Source organism: Antennarius striatus, chromosome 5 (genome assembly GCF_040054535.1).
Source record: "Antennarius striatus isolate MH-2024 chromosome 5, ASM4005453v1, whole genome shotgun sequence".
Classification (NCBI taxonomy): domain Eukaryota; kingdom Metazoa; phylum Chordata; class Actinopteri; order Lophiiformes; family Antennariidae; genus Antennarius; species Antennarius striatus.
Window position 1 is genome coordinate 10293459 of NC_090780.1, and position 21369 is coordinate 10314827.

The window sequence follows — 21369 nt, forward strand, 5'->3', positions numbered from 1 at the left end:
CTTTTCTCAAAACTGTATACATTCAATCTGTCATATTTTTCTAATTTCTTCTTTTTCCTGAGTTTGTGCTAGCAGTAATAGTTTTGGAACTGATAGCGACTTCCTCCAATCAGGCACTAGAAGAAATTGCTCACCTTCTATCAAGCTCTTAGATTTCTGACTACCAAGGCAGTGAGATCTCTCGCTGCCTCAATGTGCTGCCTCATAGAGACTGATGAATGGATGTACAATATCTTGGGATTTTTAGAAACATGTTGTCAACAATCAGGAACTATTGACAACATCACTTCTTCAGACATTATAATCATAATAGTGATGCTGTGTGTATGTGTATCTAAGTGTTCATAGGTTTGTTTGATGCGCTGACCTTTCTCCACCGTCTCCTCATGACTGCATTTTCATCCTTTGAGGATGAACGCATGACCCATGTCTCACATCCATTTTCTCTTGTGGGGCAGGGAGTTCCTCTGCAACCTCTTTCACTTCACCACCACAGCATGTATGCGAACACTTCTGGATCCCAATGTGCATGTGCTTCATCTCATGTGGGTCGCAGCTGAGGGTTTGAGAACATCATCATAGGCATTCAGTGTTGCCCCCCTTGCATTTCCTTGGCTTTGCAGTGTCCCAGAATGCTGCTCTGGAAGAAAGAGGACGTCTTGGCAAAAACAGGGTCAGTTTGAGTGTCCTTATGTGTCAGAAAAAGATACACACAAATCAGGATACAGTTGTTTTGCTTTCTCAGCCCTTTCTTCCTCCTCCTTCTGCATTTTGATGAAATTTTTCTTGGGGAAGTCAGATGATACGATCACAAGATCAGTTATTGACCTCCAACCCAGGGTGCTCTGGTACCAGGTACACTTATGAGCATCCTTGTGTTTGAACATGGTGTTAGTTATGAACAATCCGCGACTAGCACAGAAGTCCAACAACATAACACCGTTCAGGTTTAGATCAGGGAGGCCATTCCTCTCAATCACACCCTTCCAGGTGTCTCCATTGTTGCCGATGTGTGCATTAAAGTCCCCCAGGAGAACAATGGAGTCCCCTGCAGGGATCCCTTGAAGGACCTCATTTAGGTACTTCAAGAAGGCCCAATACTCCCTGTCGCTATTCGGTGCATACGCACGGACAACAGTCAGAGTTTTCCCTCCCACAGCCTTAAGTGGTAAGGAGGTGACCCTCCTTAAACTCCAACACAACGGCCGGGGGCTTGTGAGTATCCCCACACCGGCCCTGCACCTCACGCCAGACGCAACTCCAGAGTAAAACAAGGTCCAACCCCTATCCAGGAGTTTGGATCCAGAACCAAGGCTATGTGTGGAGGTAAGCCCCACCAGATCCAACTGGTAACGCTCCATCTCCAACACAAGCTCCAGCTCCTATCCCGACAGTGAGGTGACATTCCACATCCCCAAAGCCAGCTTCTGCCGCCTGGGTCTGGTCTGTCGTGTTGTCAACCAATTCAGACTTTAAATGTTTTCAAACAGTTCATACATTGAATTTTGACAGACGTTCATACTCCAAATCCAAATTCCAGATATCAGTCTTTGTCCCAGATATAACCTAGAGCACGACCATGTCTACATTTTTCCTAGGAACGACAAGGTTTGTTAACATCATAGATAATCAAAACAAGAAGTTGACCTTGCCAGTGTTCTTCACAAGAATGTAATGATCCTACTACCTCTCTAAGCAGACAGGCAGTGGTTATCCAAGAATTGATCAGTTTGTTACAGACACTAACCATAACCCTAACCGTTTCACATTCCATTGTATTGTCAACAGATATCAAAATGTCTTTAAAATCTCAAACTTATTGTTATCCCTCCAAGCAGAAATCCATGTCTTTGCTTTCATTAATCAATGTTTCTGATATTGATGATGTTGAATGGATTTTTCAACCGTTCTATCTAGTCCTTGATGTGTCCAAAAGTGGTGTAGAGGCTCCCACTATTGAAGTGATTCTGTTGAATAGATCTTTGGTGTAGTAACAACTCTTGTCCATATTTATTGCTAATATTTCACCAACTTCTCTGTAATCCTAATCATCATTGTTTTCATCTGGTCTGGAAAAAGCCCCTTTGTTTTGATGAAAATCCTGCAGTCCACCCAGGTGTTGTCGATCAGCCCATTCTTCTTCAGTTGATGGGCTTTTTTTTAGTGATATCGGCATTCTTTTTAGTGAGATTCTCATTAACGTATACATTTTTTTCCTTTCAGTTTGAAGTCTTGTTTCAAAAGAATATTTTTGTGTTTACGATTGTCAAATTTTATCAACACTGCAGGTGCTTTCCTACCTCCAGATGGCATTGGATAACATGTCTCCATCTATAGTTATCTGCGGATTCCTCAGTTGAGAAAACACTTGTTGCTCCACAGTCTCTGTGTCAGCGTTGTGCTCAGTTCCCTCTCCACTTCCCCTGTCCACAGCATATGTGTAATTCCGTGGCTTGATTTTGATGCCAGTGATCACATCAGTCATACGAACGCTTTGTTCCAAATCATCCATTATTAACAAATGTACACCTGAGTGACAAATGTAATTTCCCCTAGGGGATCAATAAAGTGTATCTTCTTCTTCTTCTTCTTCTTCTTCTTATTACTTGCCCCGGTTCCATGACATCAATGCGCCGGTCTTTTTCATCCATATCTCTCCGCATTTTCTTCATTTTGTTCCTCATTTTTTCCTTGGTGTCTTGCACCACCTTTATCTTTTCTTCCAACTTTTATTCCAAGTCTCCTGTGAGGTCTCTCCTTAACTTTTCCATAGAAGATAAGATATGGTCTGTATTATCCTTCATATTTTTTCTTTTGTACTCCTCCGTTTTTCCTTTTCCTCTCATCATTTTAATATTGCAGAGAGCCAGTGAGAGTTTGCGTTAGAGAGATTATAAGAGTTGAATGAAGAGTACAATTAAATTTTGAGGAACAGTTAATTTCTGCCCCTCCTTCTACCGTCACTTTCCCGTGGCGGAGCTGTACTTTAATGATCCTGGGGACTGTGTTTTCTTGGGCAATTTGTAATTGCAATAAGGTTTCACATGGCAAAGAGGTCCTAGGTTACAGGTCAGAAAAAGTGCAGTTGCAATAATTGGTTGGAAAGAATTCCTGAAGAAAAATGCCTAAACTAAGCAGTGTATCGAGCCTGCAGGGCTCACCCTGAAGCCAGGTTGGGGTGAAGGGGAACCCTTTCAGCCATCGGGTCTCGAAGGCTCAGCCCGAAACAGGGTATATCCTCTTGTGTGCTCATCACCCGCAGGTGATGCAGGGATCAGCGCCTCTAAACCTGAGACAATGATTCTCTGCTGAAAAACGGTGGAGTGATCACTCCAGGTAAGAGGAGAGTCCATCCAGCCTGGTAGAGGAATGCAATCTTGGTATCTTGGGGTATTATTCACGAGTGAGGGATAAATGGAACAGAAAACAAGATTGGTATGGCGTCCACAGTGATGTGGTAGCTTTACTGGAAATGAAGAAAAAAATGAGCCTCAAAGTGAATCTCTCTATTTACCACTCCGTCTGTGTTCCACCTTCATGAGCTCTGGGCAATGACCGACAGGATAAGATTGTGAGTACAACTGGCTTTTACTCTGAACAAAACCCTCACAACAATTAGTTTCAAAACTAAGTGTTGTGCTATGTTTGCGTAAGTGATATAAGTTTAAGATGATTGATTAAACTGCAAGAGTTGATGCAGCACTATGAATCTCCTTCTTTAAAAACCTCAGTGAAGTATTAGCCATGTAATCTACAGCTACTACAGACACCACTTACAGTATGTAACAAAATACACACAAATACCCGTGAAATAAGATGTATTTAAAAATAAAAATTAAGGACACTTCTATGCTCCACAGTTTTACAAATTTGTATTTTCTGTAAAATAAGATTTTTGTCTAACAAAATAAACTGCTGCATTCATCGTGCATATAAAAACTATAAAAGTTTTAAATATAGCATAATACAGACATAAGGGATGCCAAACAGACTTGACAATCAGTTCACAGATAATATAGGTAGTCAATAAAAACGGATAATGAGCAGTCAATAAAAATGAATTGTCCTAGGGCAATAATTCAACCATCATTGGACATTATGTAAGGATCCTGTTTTGTTTTGTGCTTGTTGTCTGTTTTCACCTCCTTTTTTTTCTGTTTTGTTGTGCATTAGCATGACTGGGAGGCGCGGCGTGTCATCCTCCCTGGCTGGACGATGACATGACACACCTGTCAGTCAGTCAGTCATCTTCAGATTACCACCGCTATATCCGCCGCAGCGGGTCACGGGGAGCCGGAGCCTATCTCGGCGGCGTAGGGCGTGTGGCGGGGGACACTCCGGGCACGATGCCAGTGCACCACAGAGCCACACACAAAGACATACAACCATGCACTCATTCCACTCAACCTGACGCGCATGCTTTTGGAGGTGGGAGGAAGCCGGAGAACCCGGAGAGAACCCACGCAGACACGGGGAGAACATGCAAACTCCGCACAGAGCGGGACTCGAACCCGGGCGGACCCTCACAACACCTTCCCGCCCTGTGACACACCTGTATGCATGTATAATCTTGCTCTCCTTGTTAGGCTGGATCTTCCTGCACATTGCTGCTCGACAGTTGTTATCTAGTTGTATCGCTGCTGTTGAATGTTCTTCATCATGCTTTGTGTATTTACTGTTCAGCTTCGTATCTCTTTTTTTTGCGCTTTGCTTGTTTGTTTTGTTCAAGCAATGAAACTGTAGATTTTTCCCTTTTTAAGACTGTCAATATCTGCTTCTTGGGGAGATCCAGGGAATTTTGCCAGTATTCTATTCTTAACACATTATGTGGAGTGAAGGCAGGCTTTCTTTTCTGAGGTTCTTATTTTGCAAGACCTTGCCGCATAACCGTTCTCCATAAAATTCTTTTTGCTCCCAAGCAAAACATTATTTTAACGCTTTAGAGTTCACTGAAGCATACGTTTAGATTTGGAAGTGGGGGAGTTAACTGTGGGGTCATAACCATCAGTTAAGAGCTCAAACCTTTTAAATCCATAAGTCTGGACATTAACGTATTTTATCAGTGTTACTATGGTGAAAGGAAATGGTGTCATTCAAGATTGACAGGACAAACAGGTTTTAACTTACCTGCCTGTGAGTTCAAAGCAACTTTTTGAGAAGATTAACAGGTGTATGATTGGTTGTACAAAGTTGTATGCATACATTTCATTTGTTTCTGTGAATCAGCATGGTTATGATTGGTTGCTCATTATCCCCATATACTTTTCTTCTTTTGTTACCTCCCATTTTAGTACATGTGACATTCAGATCAAGAGACAAATCCTAACAAAAATCCAGCTGCTGAACAGGTAAGTAATTGAATTTTACATGGCTTTTCTCAAATTTGTATTATAGTCAGTTGTTTAATTCCCACATGCACTACAACAGCATCTGTGATCTAGAAAGGTATGTCAAATTAATTGACTATGCATAAAGAATCAGGGATTTATGATGAAATCCTTTGTGTTACAATTGAAAAACATAGTATTGATTTTAACCCCTAAGAGCCCACACCTATTTATCCTTAAAGGAAAATTATGTGGGTTATAACACAAACCTAGAGGACCACATAGAATAGGGACATTCTATGTGCATGGTACACTGATGTCACTGTGGGTACATTCCTGTCTCATTAGATATATGAGACTAGAATGACATACCTGCGTTGCACTGGTGATGCATCCAGAATGTTCGCTGTCTCTCGTTTGTAAGTCCACTGGGATAGGCTCCAGCAACCCCCAATGACCCGCAAAAGTGGAAGATGAATGAATGAATTGCCTCACAACTTGTCCATTGTCAGCAGCATTGTCTTTCTTTCTTTGCAGCCATGAGTTCCTTTCATCCTGAGATATTTCTTCTCTTCAAACTGACCATCCTTGTTTCAGGCCTGCAATCACCATTTTCCCAGGTTCCTTTCCTCACAGTATGGAACGCTCCTACCAGCAGATGTCTGTCTCAGTTTGGTGTTGATATAGACTTGAGCACTTTCAGCATTGTTCAGAATCAGAATCAAACCTTCATAGGTGGAAACATAACCATCTTTTATAATGGTTACCTTGGTCTATATCCCAAGTACACCAGCCAATCAGAGGCGATCAACGGAGGGGTGCCCCAGAATGCAAGTCTTGAGGAGCACCTTAAAGTGGCTTCTGAAGATATCCACAAGTTTATCCCAGACACTGACTTCAAGGGCCTGGCTGTGGTGGACTGGGAGAGCTGGAAACCTGTTTGGGAAAGAAACTGGGGTGAGAAACGGGTCTACTGGTTGGGGTCAGAAGCACTAGTTAGAGCTAAGCATCCAGACTGGAGTCCGCAGCAAGTAGCTGATGCAGCTCGTTTGGAGTTTGAGGACGCTGCCAGGAAGTTCATGGAGGAAACACTGAAACTGGGACAGGAGGAAAGGCCAGATGGGCTGTGGGGCTTTTATGGTTTTCCAGGGTGCAACAACCACTACCACGTCAACATCCAAAACTACACCGGTGAGTGTCCAGAGATAGAGAAGAAGAGGAATGACGAGCTGTTGTGGTTGTGGAACGCCTCCTCTGCTCTTTATCCTGGCATCTACCTCAATACAAAACTGCAGCCCCTCAGCAGAGAAGTGCTCCTCTTCACTCATCATCACATCATGGAGGCCATGAGAGTAGGAGCTCTACTGAGTACATCACCACTGCCTGTGTTTACTTATGCTCGCATTGTCTATGCACATACATTAGAGTTCCTGTCTCAGGTAAGTAACAGATGTTTTAACTCCATGCAGGTTTTGATGTTGTTGTCATTTAGACTGTTTTTGTCATTTCATGTGTCTCCTGCAGGAACACCTGGTCTACACCATTGGGGAGAGTGCTGCTCTTGGATCTGCAGGGGCAGTGCTATGGGGTGGCCATGAATTCAGTCTATCTCAGGTAGTGTACCGGAGTTGTTACCACATTTACATCAGACTGGCAAAGTTATCTTATTTATCACCATGTATTTCTGCATTTCTGTATTTATGTACTGTATATGTGTATGTAAGCATAAATGTATGTGTATGTGCATAGGTAAATATGAATAAATATAATATGCATGCAATCTATGTGTTGCTATGTATGAACACATAGAGTGCATACAGAATGAAACTGAAGTCCACCTGTGACAAATCAAGTTGACGGAACATGATTTCGAAAGTCACACGACTCTCCATCATAGGCTGTACAGAGCAAAAACCGAACCATGAGGTCAAAGTAAGTGCTGGCAGGGATCTGACACATGATTATTGCAAAGTTCAATCTGTGGAAGGCTGTGAAATATTCTGATGCAGTGAAATTCAGTCCAGTGCCCTCCACAATTCTTAAATAGAAGAATTTTGGCCCAACCAGTACTCCTATGATGAAACCGAGCAAACTGACAAACCTGATGGTTGGATCCTGAGATGCTGTGTAGAGCCTACCACCAATCTGTTTTTTTGGGAGAGTGGATAGATTGATGTGTTACCTCAGAGCAAAACACATTAAAGCCCCCTTGGAGTTTGCAAAGAAACACCTGAAGGACTCAAAGCAATTGTGTGCTGGAAACTAGACATAGCTCATTGCCTCCCCAATACCAGCTCAACAGAGAAACATGGTGGTGGCAAAATCATGCTGTGGGGTGATTTTCATCAGACTGGTTTGGATTAATATAAAGCTGAATGGAGGAAAGTACAGAGATCCTCAATGAAAATCAGCTCCACTTGGCGTCTCAGTTTCACTTTCCAACCAGACAACAAGCCTAAACACATAGCCAAGACAACACGGGAGTGGCTTAGGGAGAACCTTGTGAATGATCTAGAGAGCGGGGTCTCCAAACGTTTTCCTGTAAGGACCACAGAACTTTTCCCTTCTCTGATAGGGGGCTGGGGTCAGTTTGTAACAGTAAAACTGTGACGATCACATATATTGTAAACATTTATTGTCTTCCAGAAAGCCACACATAACCAAATATTAATAACCCTTTCCGGGATCTTAACTCATGAAATAAATAATAACACTATTAGTGAAACAAATAACGCTATTTATGAATTAGATAACAATCAAATAACTGTCTCTGGAATCTTCCCAGAAGAAAGGCCATGGACATTGACTTTTTGTTGTCTGTCTGTTTATCTTAACAGGTAAAAGTTCAGCTTTGTTAACAGGGCAGAATCTCTTATTTAAATAACTCATAGATTTCTTCTGTTCCTTCCTTATACTCCTTTTTTCGCATCCAGTAGGCTCATAGACAGCTCTCTCTCTCATCAATTTCCCTGTGAAAACCACAAATCAAGGAAGTTGAGAAACCAAACTAAGTGATAGAGCACCTACGCAGCATACATTTACATTTCACTACGAGTATGGTTATGGAGATGGATTACATCTCCCCAGTACATTTTATTATAATTATATTTGTTTATGACTCATTCAAGTCAGAAAAGAGAGCCTACATATGTATGTTCATCAGTGGGCATGCATTGGGCAGGTGAGAAGTTGAAGGTCGGGTTCTGTGCGAGTCACAGCCAGTTTAACTGATGAAGATGTTCATCTGTCAATCTTGATCTCATCAGAGTTTTCAGGAGTTTCACGTGTGAGAAGGATTGCAGATATACATGCTGCCAAAAAGTGTGGACATCTGCATTGTGTGTTTTTTCATGTTAGTGTATGTGTCGTTTGGGAGGGCGGTATAGAAGTCAATGAGACTGTCGGGCTTGAATACATTTTTTCAGAACATCAGAGTTCTGTAACTCGGCCAACTCAAACTGATAAGAAGGCTGGGCGTCGTTGGAAATTTATGTTAAACAATGGAAGTGACCACAAAATGATTCTGCTTACACAAACATAGATAGCACTTAGTCCTTTGTATATTACATAATTTTCTGAACACAAAAGAACAGAGCAAGCACAGTCAGTCAGTCAGTCAGTAGGGCTCTTGCGATGGGGTGTGTGTGTGTGCTGTCCCTGTCCGTTGAGCCAACCAGATGAGTCAGTTTTTCCAATGCTGGCGGTCTTGTGCCAGCTGCTCTGCATCCTCCACAGCAACTCCCTGTTGTCGGAGGTCATCCGCAATGACGTCAAGCCATCGGCTGCGGGGCTTGCCTCGAGGTCGTTTCCAGCCTGCGGCCTTAGGGTCAAACTGGAGAATGGCTGTTGTTGGGTGATCAGGGGGAAGGCAGAGGACATGACCAAACGATGTTGCGCCGCCTGGCAAGAAGCTCTAAGGACTTTGTTGGAAACCCACTGGGGCCACCTGATGTTTTCGACAGTTCTGAGAGCCCTGCTATCAAAACCATCTATACTGGCAGCCAGGGTCTTGTTTGAGGGCCAAGTTTCCGAGCTGTAGAGCAGGATGGAGAAGACATGAGATGGACATGTCCAAAGGAGAGATAGGCAATATATTGGTAGAAGGATGCTGAGTTTTGAACTGCCAGGCAGGAGGCCTAGAGGAAGAACAAAGAGGAGGTTTATGGATGTAGTGAAAGAGGACATGGAGGTAGTCGGTGTGAGAGAAGAGGATGCAGACGACAGGATTAGATGGAGACAATTGATTTGCTGTGGCGACCCCTGATGGGAAAAGCTGAAAGGAAAAGAAGAAAAAGAGCAGGATGGAGAGTTAGAAATTCTGAGCTTCGTCTTGCGGGAGATGGTCTGGTGCCACCAGAGTGGCTTCCAAAGAGACTGCAGAGCTGATGCTGCCAGAACTCTCATGCGGAGAATCTCTGGTTTAAGGTCCCCATTGACCGTCACTATGAACCCCAGACACAAAAAGCTCTTGACAGGCTCCACAGTGTCATCACCTAGCTGCAGAGGAGGTGGATCTGGTCCATCACCGACATGCATGAATTTGATTTTGGTCCAGCTCACTCGAAGACCAGGTTTCTCTGCCTCTCCTCTGTATATGACCAGGGCGTCTCAGGAGCAGCCGCACAGCCCTAGTGAATGCCACTGGAGATGGGGAACCAGTTGGAGTCTGTACTGTTGATACAGACACAGCTCTCTGCGTTGCTGTAGAGCAGCTTGAGCAGGGCAACGATCTTGGGTGGTGCTCCAATGGTCTGTACTGTAGAATGCTCCAGACTGAGGCATGGCAGACGGTGTCAAAGGAAGTCTTCAAATCGATGAACCCGATGTATAGCTGTCGATCTTTGCGGAATTCATGGGTCTTCTCTATGAGCAGGCAAACGGCAGAGATGTGGTCTGTAGTGGAGCGGTTAGGCATGAAGCCAGCCTGCTTGAGACGGCGCCGACCTCTGATGGCTGGGAGAGCACGGGTGAGCAAGATCCTGTTGAAGTTCTTGCTAGGGATGGAGAGAAGTGTGATGCCTCTGTGGTTGCTGCAGACTAGCTTGTCACCATTATGTTTCCAGAAGGGTAGGATGACTCCTCTGGTCCAGTCACTGGGAAGTCTCTCTGTCTCCCACATGGTTGAAGGTGTGGGTGAGCCACTCAACAAGACTGTCACCACCAGATTTTAGCATCTCAGCCGTTACTGCACAGATGCCAGGGGCTTTCCTGTTGTTAAGTTTTTTCAGAGCGGTTCTGACTTCCTCGGGTGTGATGGGATCTGTACTGCAGGCGTCGCTAGGGACTGAGGTGTTCGCAGCCGCAAAGATGGTGGGATCAGTCAGGGTGGAGCTGTGCTGCAAAAGAAGGCTGACGTGCTCTTTCTAGCGTGCAAGACAGTCTGCTTCTGTTGTTAGAGCAACAAGCATACTTGTTAGAGGAAACATAGCACCTAGATAACTATAACTGGTACATGTGAATCTGAGACAGGCTGCTGGTGAGCTCGTTCTTCAAGGACAGTCTAACCCAAACACTATAAAGATCACGGCCCGTGATTATTTGTGTCTCTTCTCCAGAGGTTTGTTGCTAAGTCTGTTGAAGAGCCCAGTGCTGTATCCTCATCAACTTTGTAAACTGCTGAAACTTCTTCAGTAAACCGTGTCTGGACTACAACTTGTCTCATCATTCAAGATACACCTCTCAACCGAGCTTAAAGAACTAAAAAGGGTTTTGTTTGGAGTAAAACCCTAACAGCGTCATCAATGCCGGCAACAAAGGCATTATGGAAAAGACGGACTTCTTTTTCATGAGCATATATTTCATGGATTTGCACACCGAACTTTGCCTTCAACATTTCCAGTGCTTCCACACACCTTTCAACTGGGAATGGGACCGGTGGGTTCTCTGCAGAGAGGTTTTGGGTAGTAGGGAGATGGATGAAGTTGTGCTTTTTCATTTGTTCCAAAACCAGCACGAGTTTCACCTCAAATGGTTTTATGTGGGAATACATGTTGCAAATGAGTTTCCCCTGGCCTTGTAGCTGCAAGTTAAGGCTGTTCAGCATTGTTGGCTGTCTGTTAGAAATGCAAGGTGCCTTTTTCATTCTGGATCGATAATAAACAGACTAAACACTGAGGAAAGAGTCTATATACCTATGGAAATGTAAATTTTCATTTGGTCCCTTTTGATAAATTTAGAAAAATTCTAAAATTGTTGAAATAGTATTTCTATACTAACCAAAACTAACAAAAACATTTCCTTGACAGGTAAAGTTATCCTGTTGCGTGTACAAATAATTCTTCTAAAATTTAACATTTATTTCTTGCATCCAAAAAAGTTTTTTTCAAACAACATTAACACGTAAGCATGAGTGCTTGTCCAGGTTTAGAAGTAAGATAATGTCAGTGTTTGTTGATGACTCTCAGGGATTCCTCTTTGTTTTGTCTCTACTTGTAGACCTCTTGTGAAGCTGTCAAATACTATATCGACGAGACGTTGGGCCGTTACGTGGTGAATGTGACATCAGCAGCAACTCTTTGCAGTCTGACCTTGTGCTCCTCTCATGGAAGATGCCAGAGGAGGGACCCGAGCTCAAAGGCCTACCTCCACCTCGACCCTGCTGTGTGGAAGGTGGTGTCTGAGAGGAGGCAGGGGGCGGGAAAGAGCTACAGAGTTTTAGGACAGATGAAATTGCATGAGGTGAAGCTCATGAAGTCTGAGTTTCAGTGCAGATGTTACCAAGGATGGGGCGGTGAGAGCTGCTCCAAACCAACTCAGAGATAGACGACCTAAGATGAGCGAAGTTATCCATTGACAGAGTGGATCCAATGAATCAAAACAATGTGATGATGAATCCATTTAGAAGTAATGGGGGGTAAAATGCTCTCAGAAGGAGTTATACATGAAAACATGTGGTTTACTTCTAATAGAAATCTCCAATTTTGCAAATTATCGTTATTGGGTTTTTTTTTTTATAGTTAAAAGTTAGTTGGTGGTTGGTTGGTGGTTGATTTTTGTTTTGTTTTTAATTGAACAACCTTTTATGGTCAGCAATCCTAGTCCAGAAGACCATTTTTATAGTTCTGAGAGTTTCATTCAAAGAATCAAAAGCTAGGAGTGTTTGTAGCTCTCACTTTAGAAAAGCCCACAAATTCAGGTCAAGTAAAACCTTGAGTGAGTGATGTGTAAAATGATCGTTTATACTGTGAGTAAATGCATCACTGTTAACCTCTATTTTTAAATATCAAAGAAAAATATTATACATGTAACCCACAGATGTTAAGAGTAACATTGAAATTATGGAATAAAATACTACTAATTGGTTGTGAAACTGTTTTGGTGCATTTCAGTGTTGTATTTTGGGGAGCTTTTTTTTATCAGAAGTATAAACAATGTAGAAATATAAATTAATGCCACTTTTGTAATCTTTCACTTGAATGAATTTCTATTTCCTATTTTTAAACTAGTATTATTTCTAATGGAATAAACTTTCTTGGAGTGAGTGTGTCAGCAAAAAGCAAAATAAGAAACATATTGAACAAAAGTACTTTAGTTTTATTTTGGAGTTGTGTTTTTGGGGACTTTTTTAGGGAAGGATATACAATGCACATACACTAATTTATGATATGTAAGTGGGTATAAAATGTCTACACACCCCTGTTCAAATGCTAGGTGTTTGTGATGTAAAAAAAACTAAAGACAAATGATTTCACAACTTTTTCCACTTTAGTGATCTTTAAGCTGTACAAAGCAATTGAAAAACAAACTAAAACATTTAAGAAAAAACAAAATAAAAAACTTCACATAACCTGGTTAAATAAATATGCACAAGCTGAAACTAATACTTTGTTGCAGCACTTAGTCTTTTTGGGTAGGATCAGTGTGGCACAACCTGAGGTAACAATATTTGCCCACTCTTCCTTGCAAACATGCTCCATATTTTTCAGATTGCATAGCCCTTTTCAGAACACCCCAGAGATGTTCGATGGGATTCAGGTCTGGACTCTGGCTGGGCCATTCCAAAACTTAAATCTTATTCCGGTAAAGCCATTCCTTTGTGGATTTGGATGTGTACTTTGGGTCATTGTCGTGCTGAAACATGAAATTCCTCTTCATCTTTAGCTGTCTAACAGAGGCCCAAAAGTTTTGTGCCAACACTGACTGGTATTTGGAACTGTTCATAATTCCCTCCAGTCTGACTAAAGCCCCAGTTCCAGCAGAAGAAAAACAGCCCCAAAGCGTGATGCTGCCACCACCAGGCTTCAGTGGAGGTATGGTGTTATTTTGGTGATGTGCTGTGTTGTTTTTGTGCCAAACATGCTTTTTGGAATTATGTCCAAAAAGTTCAACCTTGGTTTCATCAGACCATAACATTTCCCACAAGTGTTTGGGAGACTGCCGATGTCTTCTTGCAAAATCCAGCCGGGCTCAGACGTTTTTCTTTGTTAGATAAGGCTTCCGTCTTGCCATCCTACCCCATAGCCCAGACATATGAAGAATACGAGAGGTTGTTACATGCACCATACAGCCAGTACTTGCCAAATATTTCTGCAACTCCTTCAGAGTAGCTGTCAGCCTCTTGCTAGCCTCTCTGACTTTTCTTCTCGTCTTATCAATTTTGGACGGACGTCCTGTTTATGGTAATGTCACTGTTGTGCCATACTTTCTCCAGTTGATGATGATGGTCTTCACCATGTTCCATGGTATATTTAATGCTTTGGAATTCAATGTTCCTTTTGTAGCCTTCCCCTGATTGATGTCTTTGAATAATAAGATCCCTCTGACACTTTTGAAGTTCTCTGGAACATGGTTTGGGCTGGAAAAATCTATCGGGAAAAACCTAGTAGAATAGCCGAACTTTATTTAGGGTTGATCAGAGGAACCTTCATTGATGACAGGTGAGTACTGACACCAGGTAAACACGAATTTGAAAATTACTAGTCCAATCTGAACACAGCCACATCCCCAGTTATGACAGGGTGTGCACACTTATGCAAAAACATAATCTCAGTTGTTTATTTTAACTTCACCTACCTGAAAGATTTTGGTTTGTTTTTCAGTTGTGTTGTACAGGTTATAGGTCACAATAAAGTTAGAAAAAATTGTGGAAATATATGTCTTGATGTCATTTTTAGATAAAGAAAACCTGGCATTTGAACAGAGGTGTGTAGAACATCAAGGACAGCTACAAATACCTCGGAATCCCACAGGCTAATGGCAACCACAGCCAAATACCTCCAGAGAGTAAGGCAAGTCCTGACAAGTCAGCTGAATGGCAAGAACAAGGTCCAAGCCATCAACATTTATGCACTGCCGGTCATCAGATACCCCGCTGAGATCATAAGCTGGCCAAAGAAGGAGATAGAAGCCACAGACATCAAGACGAGAAAGTTCCTCACCATGCATGGAGGGTTTCACCCCAAGTCCAGCATCCTGAGGCTGTACACTAAGCGGAAAGAGGGAGGCCGAGGACTAGTGAGCATCAGGGCCACTGTCCAGAAAGAGACATCAAAAATCCAAGAGTACATCAGGAAGATGGCCCCAACAGATGAACTGCTCAGTGAATGCCTTAGACAGCAGAAACCTGAGGAGGAAGAGGAGGAGGAAGAGACGACATGGAGGGACAAGCCCCTACACGACATGTACCACCGTCAGATAGAGGAAGTGGCTGATATCAAGAAGACCTACCAATGGCTGAATAAAGCTGGACTGACAGACAGCACAGAGGCACTGATCATGGCAGCACAAGAACAGGCCCTAAGTACAAGAGCAATAGAGTCCAATATCTACCACAGTAGATCTGACCCAATGTGCAGGCTATGTAAAGAAGCCCCAGAGTCAGTCCAGCATGTGGTAGCAGGGTGTAAGATGCTCGCCAGCTCAGCATACATGGAAAGGCACAACCAAGTAGCTGTGATAGTGTACGGGAAAATCTGTACCCGGTATGGACTAGAAGTACCCAAATCCCAATGGGACATACCACCGAAGGTGGTTGAGAACGGCAAGGCTAAGATTCTGTGGGACTTCAGCTTCCAGACCGCCAAACAGCTGCTGGCTAACAAACCGGACATAGTGGTGATGGAAAAAGAGCAGAAGAGAGCAGTGGTGATAGATGTGGCGATTCCAGCTGACGCCAACATCAGGAAGAAGGAACACAAAAAGATTGAGAAGTATCAAGCGTTGAAAGAACAACTGGAACAGATGTGGAAGGTTAAGGTTAATGTGGTCCCCGTGGTAGTAGGAGCACTTGGGGCAGTGACCCCCAAACTGGAAGAGTGGCTCCAGCAGATTCCTGGAACAACATCTGAAGCCTCAGTCCAGAAGAGCGTAGTCCTAGGAACAGCTAAGATACTGCGCAGAACCCTCAGACTCCCAGGCCTCTGGTAGAGGACCCGAGCTTGAGGGTGACACACAGATACCACCCCAAAATGGTGAGAGGGACATTTATATATATATATATATATATATATATATATATATATATATATATATATATATATATATATATATATATATATATATATATATATATATATATATATATATATAAATGCCAGGTTTTCTTTATCTAAAAATGACATCAAGACATATATTTCCACAATTTTTTCTAACTTTATTGTGACCTATATGTATATATATACGTATATCAATCATGATACTGTTTTCAATTTCTAGATGTATTTATACATCATGAAAAGCTGCAATATAATTGTCACAGTTTTCAGAAAATGAAAGTCATATATTGTTTAAATAGATTCATATGGAGCAAATTATTTGAAACCTTTATTTACTTCTGATTAAGGCAAAAGTAACAAAATCCAAAATTCAGTATCCCAAAAAATGTATAATCTTGTGAAGCTTAATATTGAAAAGTTATGGTGTCACACCCTAATCTGCTCATAAACTTAAAACAACTGCCACAGGTTCCATGTATTTCTTTGTGCAACCAATGAAAATTTTATTGTGAATCCACCATCATGGGATATTAGAGGGACCCGCCCCACATGTAACTACATGTTGTCTTAAGGAAATAATTGTTTTAACTGATTCTAGGGGTTGAAGTGTACATTTAAATTTTTAGGACGAACAGTTAATTACTGCTTGTTGACAACCACTTAGAGCACAACTGTAGTGCCTTTGAGTAAGATATGTACCCTCGGTTTTATTAAATCAATCTTCAAAGAGTCTCATTCAGAATTAAAAACATTTACATGTTTCATAGTGCTTCAATTATTCAGGACATTAACATGTCCCTGAAGTGTTTAAAAGGTTGATCTTAAAACAGTGCAATTCAGGAATGACGGGACAAACAAGTTTTAACTTGCGTGTCTGTGCATTCAATGCAGCTCCTTGACAATATATGATTGGTTGTTAAGCGTTGTCTTTATGTCACAAGCATACCAAACATACCTTTGTATGCTTGCGATTGGCTATGGAAAATCCCAGCAAACTTCTGTTTTTGTTCCTCTGTCTTTGTGGTATATGACACTAAGGCCATGAGACTTCTTCTTGTGTTTACTTCATTGTTCAGACCACAAAGCCTCACCAAAACCCACCTGTTGAACAAGTAAGAATTTAATTAAATTTTACTCAACTTTTAATTACAATCTGTTATGTCTTTGACACATGGCAAAGCCATAATAACATTTGTGATCTAGGAAGTTATGCAGAATTAATTGACCAAGAGCTGGAATCTCTCTACAGTTTACTACTTTGGTGTAAATGTAGATATTTGAAATTCATTTTGCCTCGAAATTTAAAGCTGACTTTTAGAAGAAATTTTCCAAAATGTTCCTCAAGTATTGATGCCAGTTGTGAGCAAAGAAGGAAAGATAACAATGTTTTCCTTCCTTGCAGGCATGAGTTCCTTTCATCCTGAGATATTTCTTCTCTTCAAACTGACTGTCCTTGTTTCAGGCAGGCAGTCCCCATTTTCCCAGGTTCCTTTCCTCACAGTATGGAACGCTCCTACCAGCAACTGTCTCTCTCAGTTTGGTGTTGATTTAGACTTAAGCGCTTTCAACATTGTCCAGAATCAGAATCAAACCTTCATAGGTGGAGACATAACCATCTTTTATGATAGATACCTTGGTCTATATCCAAAGTACTCCAAACAATCAGAGGTGATCAATGGAGGGGTGCCCCAGAATGCAAGTCTGGAGGAGCACCTTAAAGTGGCTTCTGAAGATATCCACAAGTTTATCCCAGACACTGACTTCAAGGGCCTGGCTGTGGTGGACTGGGAGAGCTGGAAACCTCTTTGGGAGAGAAACTGGATGGAGAAACAGGTGTACAGGTTGGGGTCAAAAACCCTGGTAAGAGCTAAGCATCCAGACTGGAGTCCGCAGCAAGTAGCTGATGCAGCTCGTTTGGAGTTTGAGGACGCTGCGAGGAAGTTCATGGAAGAAACACTGAAACTTGGACAGGAGGAAAGGCCAAATGGTCTGTGGGGCTTTTATGATTATCCTGACTGCTACAACTACTACCGCGTCAACAGCACAAATTACACAGGTGAATGTCGTGAGACAGAGAAGAAGAGGAATGACGAGCTGTTGTGGTTGTGGAACGCTTCTTCTGCTCTTTATCCTGGCATCTACCTCAACTTGCACCTGCAGCCCCTCAGCAGAGAAGTGCTCCTCTTCACTCATCATCGCATCATGGAGGCCATGAGAGTAGGAGCTCTCCTGAGTACATCACCGCTACCTGTGTTTACTTATTCTCACATTGCCTATGTACCAACGTTCAAGTTCCTCTCTCCGGCAAGTAACAGATGTTTTGACTGCATGCAGCTTTTGGTGGTGTTGTCATTTAGTCTAGCTTTCATGTGTCTCCTACAGGAACACCTGGTCTACACCATCGGGGAAAGTGCTGCTTTAGGATCCGCAGGGGTCGTGCTGTGGGGGGGCAACGACTTGAGTAAATCTAAGGTAGAGTGTTGATATTTGACTTTAATTACACTGTTAGAGAAATAAATTTCTATCTGTCCATCCGTCTATCTTCCTAGCTAGCTAGCTAGCTAGCTGTCTGTCTGTCTGTCTGTCTGTCTGTCTGTCTGTCTGTCTGTCTGTCTGTCTGTCTGTCTGTCTGTCTGTCTGTCTGTCTGTCTGTCTGTCTGTCTGTCTGTGTCTGTCTGTCTGTCTGTCTGGCTATCTATCTAGCTATCTATCTGTCTATCTACTGTATCTATTATTGGGCGGCAGTGGCTCAGTGGTAGAGTGGGTTGTCCTATGATTCAAGATCGGCGGTTCGATTCCCACTCCCGCCAAAAAACACCCGTCATGTGAGCTGACAGTGGGAGGCGTCAGCTCACCTCTGGAGCACTGCCAAAGCGCCCTTGAGCAAGGCGCCATCCCCCTCACAAGCTGCTCATTTGGGCACTCCACAAAGGTGGCTGCCCACCATTCTACCTCCCTTTGCATACCTACAGGCCCCCCTGTGCGTGTGCCACAGGGGCCTGTACACAATAATATGTATGCATGTGTTTGAACCACTAACTAGAGTGTGCATTCTTAATTTCCCTTTGGGGATTAAATCAGTACATAAAATTAATATAATGTTGTCATTATAATATTGTAACTCTTACTTGTACATTTAATTTCAAACTTAATGAGAGATGAAGGATAGTTGAAACAACATCCCTTTCTCTGCCCACTGGGACACAGGTCTTCAAACTCTCACCTGTTTGCTTGAAGGCTTCTCTTTCATATTATTTAATTATTCAATGCAAGATTCCTAAAAGTTAAAATTAAGACACATGCCCCTCTCAAGTCACAACATGTAAAATACTTAAGTGGTTGCATTCAATCTATCATATGTTTCTTAAGTCTTTATTTCTGAGTTTGTGCTGGCAGTCTGTCAGATATTCTTCACTGTTGTATTTTTGTCAAGGAATCAAGAATCCAATTTTCTTTTTTTGAAGATATTTTTATTAAAGCATTTATTAATTTCACACAACATAGAATTTCAAGCAAAATGAAATTGTATACATAGAGATTTCAATTCTTGACTCATAAATTTTGGCAGTGACAGCAACTTGCTCACCCTCAATCATGCTCTTTGATTTCTGAGTACCAAGTAGGTGAGATCTATCACAAGCCTTTCAACACAGCCTACAACTGATCTGCACTTACCAGTAACAGCTTGGTCTATTTGAAATTCCGTCCTCGTGAGTCTCTTGCTGTGTCACGCTACAACAGAGGGATAAAATGCTGAATGGCCAGTGCCGAACCTTGAGGAACCTCTACAAAAAATTTCATTCATCATTCATTTTCTTGAAGACTAGATAATAATAATTACTGGTATCTCGTTTTCAGCCACCATCTGAAATACGGATCAGTAAAGTATGTTTCATGAGTAAATTATAATCAAGTCTGCCTCTGTTTGTGATGTTTCCTAGGATTTCTGCCGCATTTTCTACTTTTGTTTTGAGTCTTAAACTGAAAACACACCATGTGAAGGGCTGTCTAAAGAGATAGATGACTGCTACCCCATGATCCTTCAAAGAAGTGGGACATAATATCCTACGTGGTAGTGCACAAAATGGAACTTAAATGTCACACATTCACATTATGAAGTGTCTCAAACGTTGTATCATGGAATGTTGGGGTGCTTCCTCCCACCTCCAAAAACACACGCTTCAAGCTAATTGGCCGTTCCGAATTGACTATAGGTGTGAGTGTTTGCGTTTTTGTCTGCATCTCTGTGTGGCTCTGCAGCGCACTGGTGTCGTGCCCGGAGTTTCCCCCGCCTCAAGCCCTAGGCCAGCTGGAATAGGCTCCAGCCCTCTGCAACAGCGGATGAAGCGGTCGTGACGATGAATGAATGAATGAAAAAATAATCAATCCACAGCCCTAATTCTGCTTTTAGGCTAATGGCAGGCCCTATATGCCCAAGTTCTGAACAGTTGAAGATTCAAATTTAATACAAGCTAAAAACACAAAACATTTAAATTTTCTATGCCAGCCACAATATCTACGTATCTATATATCTATGTCCTAACTTTAGATGTCAGGACCATGGATGAAGGTTGATCATGCCAACACGGAAAGAGGATTTATCGTAATGCTAATGATCTGGTAAAAGTAACATTAACACCCCATAGATTAAGATTTCATGACATGTCAAAATAAGTCAGTAAATATAAAACTCAGTGAACAGTTTTCTCTGATGTCGGACTTCATGTAGTCTTTCCTTTTTTCCTGTTGGCGCGTCACCTGCAAGGTTTTGTCCTTTATACATCCACATCTCTGCAAACGTCTGAGGCAACGAACGTCTAGCCCATTAACAGCAATGAAAAGAAGACTGTTCATGGAAACACATTTATTCAGTTGCACTCAGCAGAGGTAGAGAAGTAAAAACCAGAGGGGGATGATCCCTCCTATTCTGCTACAAATCGCACCCTGCCTGCATGTATTTGTAAATGTTTGATAAGAAATTAATGAACACTTTTGGTACAAGAGAGACTCTATTTTCCATCTGGTTGCGAAATTGGCCTATGGCAGACCCGAAACTAACAGACAGACAGACAGATACAAGATAAATAATCCCTCAAGTCTCCCCATCTCTCTCTCTCTCCTTGTAGACCTCTTGTGAAGCTGTCAAACACTATATCGATGAGACGTTGGGCCGTTACGTGGTGAATGTGACATCAGCAGCAACTCTTTGCAGTCTGACCTTGTGCTCCTCTCATGGAAGATGCCAGAGGAAGGACCCGAGCTCAAAGGCCTACCTCCACCTCGACCCTGCTGTGTGGAAGGTGGTGTCTGAGAGGAGGCAGGGGGTGGGAAAGAGCTACAGAGTTTTAGGACGGATGAAATCGCATGAGGTGAAGCTCATGAAGACTGAGTTTCAGTGCAGATGTTACCAAGGATGGGGCGGTGAGAGCTGCTCCAAACCGTCTCAGAGATAGACAACTTAAGATGAGGGAAGTAATTCATTGACAGAGTGGATCCAATGAATCAAAACAATGTGAAGATGAAGGGGGCACAATGCTCTCTGAAGGAGTTATACATTAATGAACGTAATCTACTTTGAACAGAAATTTCCAAATATTTGACAATGAATT

The 21369-nt window shown here is 42.3% G+C and overlaps 2 protein-coding genes across 2 annotated transcripts; both read left to right on the top strand.

The window, feature by feature from the left end:
* The first annotated feature begins 5866 nt into the window (after window positions 1-5866).
* LOC137594982 (hyaluronidase-like) lies at window positions 5867-12089 on the top strand. The gene is made up of 3 exons (XM_068314717.1): window positions 5867-6766; window positions 6852-6941; window positions 11763-12089. Exons 1-3 carry the CDS (start codon window positions 5867-5869, stop codon window positions 12087-12089), a joined length of 1317 nt encoding a protein of 438 aa, XP_068170818.1.
* A 1315-nt stretch (window positions 12090-13404) lies between these two features.
* Window positions 13405-21213, top strand: LOC137594983 (hyaluronidase-1-like). The gene is made up of 4 exons (XM_068314719.1): window positions 13405-13576; window positions 17223-18064; window positions 18143-18232; window positions 20887-21213. Exons 1-4 carry the CDS (start codon window positions 13405-13407, stop codon window positions 21211-21213), a joined length of 1431 nt encoding a protein of 476 aa, XP_068170820.1.
* Window positions 21214-21369: the final 156 nt, after the last annotated feature.

What these genes read in the sequence shown, in the direction of transcription:
- LOC137594982 (XM_068314717.1), top strand. Translation starts at nt 5,867, where the DNA reads ATGAGTTCCTTTCATCCTGAGATATTTCTTCTCTTCAAACTGACCATC. An exon ending in CATTAGAGTTCCTGTCTCAG is followed by an intron (nt 6,767 to 6,851) that starts GTAAGTAACAGA and finishes TGTCTCCTGCAG; the next exon opens with GAACACCTGGTCTACACCAT. An exon ending in ATGAATTCAGTCTATCTCAG is followed by an intron (nt 6,942 to 11,762) that starts GTAGTGTACCGG and finishes CTCTACTTGTAG; the next exon opens with ACCTCTTGTGAAGCTGTCAA.
- LOC137594983 (XM_068314719.1), top strand. Translation starts at nt 13,405, where the DNA reads ATGAAATTCCTCTTCATCTTTAGCTGTCTAACAGAGGCCCAAAAGTTT. An exon ending in ACCACCAGGCTTCAGTGGAG is followed by an intron (nt 13,577 to 17,222) that starts GTATGGTGTTAT and finishes TCCTTGTTTCAG; the next exon opens with GCAGGCAGTCCCCATTTTCC. An exon ending in CGTTCAAGTTCCTCTCTCCG is followed by an intron (nt 18,065 to 18,142) that starts GCAAGTAACAGA and finishes TGTCTCCTACAG; the next exon opens with GAACACCTGGTCTACACCAT.